Source organism: Patagioenas fasciata, chromosome 20 (genome assembly GCF_037038585.1).
Source record: "Patagioenas fasciata isolate bPatFas1 chromosome 20, bPatFas1.hap1, whole genome shotgun sequence".
In the NCBI taxonomy this organism is placed as follows: domain Eukaryota; kingdom Metazoa; phylum Chordata; class Aves; order Columbiformes; family Columbidae; genus Patagioenas; species Patagioenas fasciata.
In genome coordinates this window covers 9701199-9709618 of record NC_092539.1, presented here as the reverse complement: position 1 = coordinate 9709618, position 8420 = coordinate 9701199, and the positions used below count along the sequence as shown (strand labels likewise).

General features: G+C 57.0%; 1 protein-coding gene across 2 annotated transcripts; it reads right to left on the bottom strand.

Annotated features, from left to right (window-relative positions):
* Window positions 1-1080: 1080 nt before the first annotated feature.
* On the bottom strand, window positions 1081-8420 carry LHX3 (LIM homeobox 3). 2 transcript variants are annotated; one of them, XM_065854052.2, is made up of 6 exons: window positions 8273-8420; window positions 5218-5389; window positions 4827-5029; window positions 4463-4614; window positions 4191-4362; window positions 1081-2630 (listed from the first exon to the last, which is right to left on the bottom strand). In XM_065854052.2, the coding sequence occupies exons 1-6, from the start codon at window positions 8340-8342 to the stop codon at window positions 2212-2214; spliced, it is 1188 nt and encodes a 395-aa protein (XP_065710124.1). In that variant the 5' UTR covers window positions 8343-8420; the 3' UTR covers window positions 1081-2211. The 2 variants fall into 2 exon arrangements, with proteins under 2 accessions (XP_065710124.1, XP_071673556.1); XM_071817455.1 differs by lacking the exon at window positions 8273-8420 and adding an exon at window positions 6377-6464.

Below are 8420 nucleotides of genomic sequence, written 5' to 3'. Positions count from 1 at the left end.
CGGAGCAGAAAACGGACGTGTTTCTTCTCTCGGAAGCAAATCAAGTGTAACAAGAGGGGGAGAAGCTGTAGAGATGGTTAACAAGGAGTTTGCAAGTCTACATCTTTCTACAAATACTGTCAATACCTGCTGGCTTCTGGAGACGGCGGTGTCCCACCCTCACCAAGCAAGGCTGCGACAAGCGGGTTTGAAGGGCAGCACGTGTCCCCCGCAGCTGCAAAACAGCCAGGGTGAGGACAGCAAGGGAGTGGGGACAAGGACACGTCACCCCATGCCGGCCGTGGCGATGTGACCTTTAGAAAAGAGGAGGAATGAAAACCTGGAGCTTCCCAGTGCCAGCACCGGCCCCCGGCGAGCCCGCGATGCTGCGCTCAGATCCGCGCGCTCTCAGGGGCGGTTGGTGCAACACAGATGAATATTCATGAAGTCCCCAGGGGGGTTCGGGGCTCGGAGCCCTTGTGCTTTCACAGGTGTCTCATCTCATTCTTACATCAGACACTTCAGCAAAGTCACTCTGCTCCAGGGAGTGTGATCACAGACATATTTATATGAAGATACATGTGCACGCACCTCTCGTGTGCATACACACACGGGATGCGTATGTTTGGTCAGGCTTCATTCCTTAGGGTTTTTAAAATTTTCTTTCTGATTTTGCTCTGAAATATTCCAATATATTATAGTGTTTGGTGTGCACAACACTCTGTTCACAGACAGGCAATATCAGACTCTGCTATTGCTTTATCAGCACAGATTTCTGCTTTATGGATTTCTGCCTTTGTGATGAATGCTGAAAAATAACCATAAACCATCAAAAATAGCCTGACCGCACTCCAAGCCTGTGCGTGCACAGAGCAATACTGTTTGGGTTTCCCAAGGATTACCAGCCTCCAAAACTGTCATTACTTTTTGTTTCAGCTTATCAAAGCATTTTTAGGTTGGTGGGTTTGCTCCTGTATTTAAAGGGGAGAGAAGATTTCAACACTTTGTCGAGCCATGGCATTGAGTTTTGAGGGCTTTTCTAGTTTCAGGTGTTGTATTTACCTATATCGACGCTTTTGATGTAAATTTAGCAAAAGACTATTTAAAGCTTAGCTGACAAATTTATTTGTAATCTTGAAGTATTTGATCATCAGAGAGAAAGCGAGAATATAAATAAAAGACACTGGACATTCACAGAATCTACACTTAATTGGATAATTTTTACAGAGAACAATACACATATCGTCTTTGCCTTTGCTCACAATCAGCCCACGCGGGATCTGTGGAAATACAGAAGAGCCTGGAACAGGGAGGCGTGTGCTCGCTGCAGAGCGGCTGGAACCGAACCAGCCGAACCCCCCCTCCGAGACACCCCCGAGAATTATTTGGCAACAAGACATCAGGGTGATTTCTGAGACACTTTGCAGTGAAACCGTTGCGAAGGAATTCGAAAGAAAAGCGTCAAATTCACAACCCGGAGCTGCTAGTGTTCCTGGGGCTAGAAAAACCGCTTCCTGACCTCGCGATAAAGGTGTAGTTGTTTGGTAATAAATACATCTATTCACGGTTTAATGCTTACATGGAAGAATAAAGCTAGCAATCTACAAATTAAAAAAGGTGAGAAGCAGAATTAATATATGATTTTCATTTTACAAAGGAAAAAGGTCGTTGATAAGTGATTGGCATATTAAAGAGCATCTCATTTTAGAAAAGTTAATGTAAATCCAAAATAAAACAAAACATACCGCACCGGTGCGCTTTTTAAAAATCTGCTGGAAGAACAGAGAAGTTTTCTACCATGGATTTCTGAAGTGATTCACTATTAACATTTCCCCTATAGAAATATAGACATTGTCACACCTTTTACTGGGGGTGAGGACTTTCTTTTCTCTTTAAAAGGTCTTGGTGTGGCCGGGTGGTGAAGCAAGTCCTTGCTCTGCAGAATGCACTGACAACAGAGAGCAGATACCTCATCTCAACTCTGTAAAGCACAAGTCTCGGTGTTTAGTAAAGACACAATAATCAGTTGCGTTTGGATGCTCCGGGTGCTCATCACTGCGGTGCCCCCGTCCTCTGCCGACCCCTCCGAAAGCAAAGCCGCTCTCTGCACCTCCTCGCGCTGTCCTGCCCCGCTCAGCACCCTCAGTTTGTCCGTCCGTCATTCCCAAGAGCAGACGATGTTCAACGGCACCGAGTCCTTTCCCTCCCCGCTGCACGGTGCTGGACCCTGCATCAAAACTGAGCGTGGTCGACTTCATCCAGCCAAGAGGCTGGGCTGGCAGGGAAATCCGGGTACCCGCCGCTGCTGCCGGTGGAGAGGTCGGAGCTGGGTCCGTTCCCAGCCAGGACCCTCATGGGCTGGGGCACCCCTTGTCCGCTTTGTCCCATGATGCCCAAGCCGTTGTCTGGGTAAACCAAGCTGGTGATTAAAGGCTGGTGGCCTGGCAGCGCTTGCAAGGACGCCGGTGACTGGGGAATCCCGTAGGGGCTGGTGGATCGCAGGTCATGGTACTGGTCCTGAGCTGGGATGCCGCTGTGATCCAGAGTAAAGCTCCCGTTGGTCCCAGCCTGTCTCCCCAGAGCAGGGGATGCTTCATTGAGATTGCTGTAAATCCCGTTGGAATGGCTCATTTCGGACATGGAGGGCTCGTCTGAAAGGGGAACAGACTGGTTTTACTGGGAGAGTAATGGCCGCGGCTGGCAGTTCCGCACGGGAACTCCCGCAAGCTCTGGGTGTAAATAGATTAGATGGATGGAGCTGAGCAGCCCCCTCTTGCCACTTGTAATTCCTTATTATTCCCATCCTGGTTGATGGATCTTCACAGACGCCACAGGATTGTTATTTTTTCAGAGTACAAATATCTAATACATTTTGGATTTTAAATATATGCATGAAAAGTACATACTAAAATATAAAACCGTGATTTAGAAATAATCCTTTAACAGGGACTGTGAGTTCAATGTCTTTCCACCTTTTGTTCTGTGCTTCTATCTGGCTTTGATGTTTATCTTGAATTTTGATATGAATTTTAGGAGCTACCTGAACATTCACCAACGCAATAAAAATTCTCCATTGCTCAGAAAAAAAAATAATATATATTCAATCTCAGCAGTATTTGTCTGCTCAGGAACAGGCTAATGAAATGTATTTGTAAGACTTAAAAACTCTTCTGAAACATGAGCAATATTTTCTGAGTTAACAGCAAAAATTGTTTGCACTCGTTAGGGGCTTTATGGGCAGTGAGAGCTGCTCTGTTGCCTGGGATACAAACCTGTCTGTGGCGTCAAGCTATCAGTAATTGTTCACCATTTTTTCGTTATTATTTATAGTATATTCATATTTAATGATGTTGCTGCACAGTGTGTATAAAGAGACTCGAAAAGCAAATAGTTTTTAGGAACATGGGAGAGGAGCTGAGATGCAAAGCTGTGTGTGTATAAACATACATGCATTATAGACGCGTGTCTGTGTAAATATGTACACAGAGTTTTGCATTTCAGCTTCTCTCCTGGCTTCCTAAAAACAATACGCGCATACACATGCGCATGTGGGTGCTGTAGTAGCACAGACCAGATACCGTCAGCAGAGACCACTGGGCCGTGGGGCAGCTCTGGAGCGCAGAATGTGCCCCCACAGCAGACACCGACCTCCCCCGGTAGAAACGTCTGCCCTCAAAATGAGACCCTCCGATGCAGAAACCTCCTAACACACAGCGATCTCCCTTGTAGAGCACAGTGGAGAGCAAACAGCCCCCACGGAAAATGGAGATCTAACTAGTGACTGCGCAGATAAAGCACCCCTAAAGAGGATGAAAATAAATTCTATACACTTTTCCCACAGAAACATGCTGTGATTTCAGACTCCCTGGTTTTCGTATTTCCAAGAGTCTCTTGGAAAGGCTGTTTATGAGCAGAGGCTCTAAGAGCCGCAGCGCCTGCCCGGGGAGCTCTCCCTGCAGCTTTTAGGAGCTGACACGGCCCCCCCGGAGGGGGAGCGGGGTCTCCCTGCAGCTCCTCAGCCACGACCGGGCAGCCGGGGCCGCACCGCGGCAAATCCCGCAGCTCTGCCCTTCTCCTGCCTTGGGCGCTTGTTTTCATTCCTTATATTAAGGCCGAAAATTATTAACGGAGCACCGAGGGAGTGAAAGAAGCCTCGACACGGAAAGCAGCTTTACAGGGAGGGCACAGACCGCACTCGGCAAAGCCCCGACCTGTGAAGGAGACCTCGGCGTCGCTGTCGGGCCCCTCCTCCTGGATGCTGTCCTTGTCGGACTTGGAGGTCCCCCGGGATCGCTTCATGTTCCTGAAGTACTGACCCCACCGCTGCCTCCCCGCATCCTTCTTCAGCCTTTTCTCTTTAGCCCGGCGGTTCTGGAACCAGACCTGCAAGCAGGACACACCGGGGAGCTCGCTCTCTGCGGGACCGGCCCCTTCCCCGCCGCCCGGACAGAGCCGGCGGGGAGTGAGGGCCGCCCCGTCTCACCTGCACCACCCGCATGTCCAGCCCCGTCTCCGATGAAAGCTGCTCCCGGACGTGCCGCGCCGGCTTGGGCGAGTTGTTGTAGGCGTTTTTCAAGGTTTCCAGCTGCTTGGCCGTGATGGTGGTGCGGGGCCTCTTGGCCGTGGACTCAGCCTCTGCCGACACGGCGCGGGTTAGAGGCGAAGTCACCACGGAGTGTTCCCGCGGACGTGGGACCCCCGTCCTCCCTTCAGCCACCCCCTGACGGCAGATGCTGCCGGGCATCCCTCCCACCCGCTCCATAAGCGTGTCCCAGAGGGCAAGAGTACCCCAGGCCGTCTCCCTCTTGCCCCCAGGGGGGTGATGAGAGAGACGGGGCAAGGGGTACCTCTCTGCTTGGCGGTCTCGTAGTCTGCCTTGCAGACCAGCCTGCTGTCCTCCATCAGGTAGAACTCGTCGCCGGTGGCCAGCTGCCGTTTGCAGACGATGCAGGCGAAGCAGTGCAGGTGGTAAACGAAGTCCTGGGCCCGGCGCACCACCTGGGTCGGGGGGATGCCTTGCTGGCAGGCGGCACACTTGGTCCCGAAGCGCCTGAGCGGGGGGGACAAGCGGCGGCCGCTGAGCGCGGCAGGGCCGGGGTGGGGGGGACTGCCGCTGTCCGCGGTGCTGAACCCGCCCGGCTCTGCCCGCGGTGCTGAACCCCACGCGTGTCCGTCACCCACCCAGACTGTTCTCCCCGTGTCCCCCCGTCGGCTTCTCCCCGTCCCTTCCCCACGCACTTGAAGAAGTCCTCCTTGCAGTAGACGCCGTCCCCGCGGCTGAAGCACTTCTCGGACAGCTGCGTCTGGCAGTCGGAGCATTTCAGGCACTTGCTGTGCCAGTGTCGGTCCAGGACCTTGAGGATGAACCTGTCCACGATGTGCTGGTTGCAGCCGGCGCACAACGGGATCTCTGCGGGGAGGCAGCCCCTGTCAGCCGCCGCCCCGACGGCCCCGTTGCCTCCCGCCTCCTGCCCGAGACCGGCCCGGCCCGCAGCCCCCCGGGTTGCCGCCGCCCGACGGCAGACCTGCGGTTGACCCGGGGAACGGGCCGAAAATAAGCGTTATTCGTTCGAATTCGTTGACGCTGCGGCGTGTGAGCCTCTCATTGCGCCGCAGAGAGCAGTACCCACACCGGGGGAAGCGCCTGGGGACATCGAGGAAAACGAGACGGGAAGTGATGGGAACGGAATTAACCCGCGGGCCGAGCCGCCGGCAAAGTTGAAACGCAGTTATTCCAGGCTTTTTTCCCCCTTTTCCTACATTTCCAAATTTCACCTGCAAATAATGGCGGGGTGGCCCGCGCGGGGTGGGGAGAGAAACTGCCGAAAATGATGAGGACTGCACAGCAAATTAAAACGCAGTAGGCTTGTCCTGTCGCACTGCAGGTACCAACAGAGATGATATAGAAACAGATGATATAAGGATACAGATATAGAGAAACAGAGATATAAAAATAAACAGGTAGAGTACATTAAGAACGAAAATGTGCAGATATATCGACATAAATATATTGATATTCGTATATAGGTGTAGATATAGATAGGCAGGTAAAAATGTGGATATAGACATACATAAATATAGATATATTGGTGCAGATACAGATGGACATATATATAGAAACGGCTGTATAGATACAGATAGATGCAGACATAAGAGTATCTATATGTAAAGATAACTACAGAGACAGATGTATAGCTGTGGGTAAGGGTAGCGGTGGAAATGATATTGTTATAGGTATTAACCGCCTCCTCAACGATTCACCGCGTCCAAACGAATAACCCCAATAACGACAGCACTACAGGCAGCGGCCCCGGCCCCGGGCTGCCCGGCGAGGACGGAGCCCCGGTCCCGATAAGGTCCCGATACAGCCCGGTCCGCTCCCGGCCGCGGCTCTTACGCTGCATGGCGGGTCCGCGGGCCGCGGCAGCTCCGCTCCCTCAGCCGGGCTGCGGGCACTGGCGCAACTTCCGCGGGGTGCGGGCGCAGCCCCCGCTGCCCAACCCCGCGCCCACCGCCCCCGGTCCCGCCGCTACCGAGGCCAGGCCGGGGTGCGGAACTACCGCTCTCCCCCTCGTCGGCTCTCCCTGGCCCCCCCAAACCACAGGGCAGTTGTGCCCCCAGCCGGCCGCTGCCACCCCCGCGGCGGCGGGGATTTAATTCGCCGAAGCGGGTTATTTTTAGACGCCGGCCCTCCCCGCCGGTGCCGGTCTGAATCGCCGGGCAGGGCATCGCGGCGCGCTGTATTTAATCCCCTCGGGGCCAGCGGCACATCCCCTCCCGCCGCCCCTTCCCGGCTGGGCACGGCGGGAGGGTGACGGCTCCGGGGCGCCCGGAAACGAACCCCGGGCGGGGCCGCCCCCGAACGGTGCTGGCGGCGGGCGGGGGTCGAGGCGGCGGTGGGGGTACGGCCGCGGGGGTGGCAGCGTCGGCCGCTGCTCCGAGCTCGTTGTGAACCGCAAACCTCGGGATTTTCCCCCGGCCCGGGCAAAGCATCGCGCGGGTCGACCCCTCCGGCGGCACGAAGCCCCAGCCGGGCCCGGTCCTGCCGCCGCCCAGCCCCGGCCCTCCGCCACCGTAAGCCCCGGTGAGCCCCCCTGCTTTCATCCCGCTGCCCCACGGAGCCCCGACGGAGCCCGTCCAGCGAGCACGGGACCATAAACGAGAGTCGCATCCTGCGGGAAAACGCCGTTTTCGCGCCGTGCCTTCTACCGGGGATTCGCTTTTGGCGGCTCCCTCTCCTCCTCCCGATAGCAAAAACATCTCCCGGTTGCCGGGTCAAACGTGAAACTCCCGCGGCTGCGGCGACCGCACCGCGGAGAGCAGCAGGGAAGAGCCACAGAGAGACAAACCGGGCGCCAAGCGAGGGGCAGGAGCGGGGGCACCAGCCCCGTGGCGGGCGCTACCGGGCTTCCCGGCCCGCGGGGTTGGACCCTCTCCCGGTGGCACATCGGCTCCCGCACACCTGCGGGGCCCCCGACACGGCTTCTCGTTGCTTTTGTTTTTAAGCCCCAGTCGGGTGCTGTCGATGCTGGCGAGAACCGGGACGACCTCACGCCGGGACCGGACCCGGTGCCGAGGACCCGGCTCTGCCACCCTCGGTCAGACCCCCGGTGTCCCGGACACGCCAGGGCAGCGCGGCCCGGTTCTCCCCGCCCCGATAATGCTGTCTCCGTTCGGTAAACGGGAGGGAAAGAAAGAGCATTTTGGAAAGGAATTAATGGGAGTTTTTCCAGAAGTGAGAAAAACCGGGTTAGCGCCGGACGGGGTGGCGCAGGGGATGCTCATCGTCGGGGGCAAACCCGCGGGGAGAAGCTCCCCGTTTCGTCCCTGCTCTCGTTGCGCGGAGAGCTGCGGGACCGCGGGGCAGGAACCGACGCTCCGCGGCGCGGGTCAGAGCTCCTGCCGGGGCGGGGGCCGGTGGGGAGCCCGGGGCAGTCTCCGCGTTTCCCCTGGGAGCGGGCGGGGAGCCCCGGTCCAGACCCGACGGGACCCGAACGGGCGCCTGGAGCGGGCGCGGGGCCGGAGCCGTCGACGTGCGAGGGCAGCGGATCGGTCTCTGATGTTGGGGACGAGGCAGGAGAGAACGAGAGGGAGAGTGGGAGGGCGGGATGGACCAGGATGGACCCCCCGGTGCCGTCGGACCGCTCACCCTCCACGGTAACCAGACCCGACCGCGGCCCCGACGGTGCCCGGGGAGCGCGGAACGGCCGAGTCCGCTGCTTGCCGGGGCTCCCAGAGCGTCTACCGGCGCCTCCGCTGGGGGACGCGGAGATTTGCGCGTCCCACCCCTCACCTGGGCTCCGCGGGAAGGGACAGAGCTCCGCTGCTTTCTCCGAACCGGCGCGGACCCGCTCCAGCAACATCGCGGCCTCCGTGGGCGCGCCGGGCGCCGTCCGAGGTGCGCGGGTGGCTGCGGAGGAGTGGCGGAGCGGCGCGGAGGG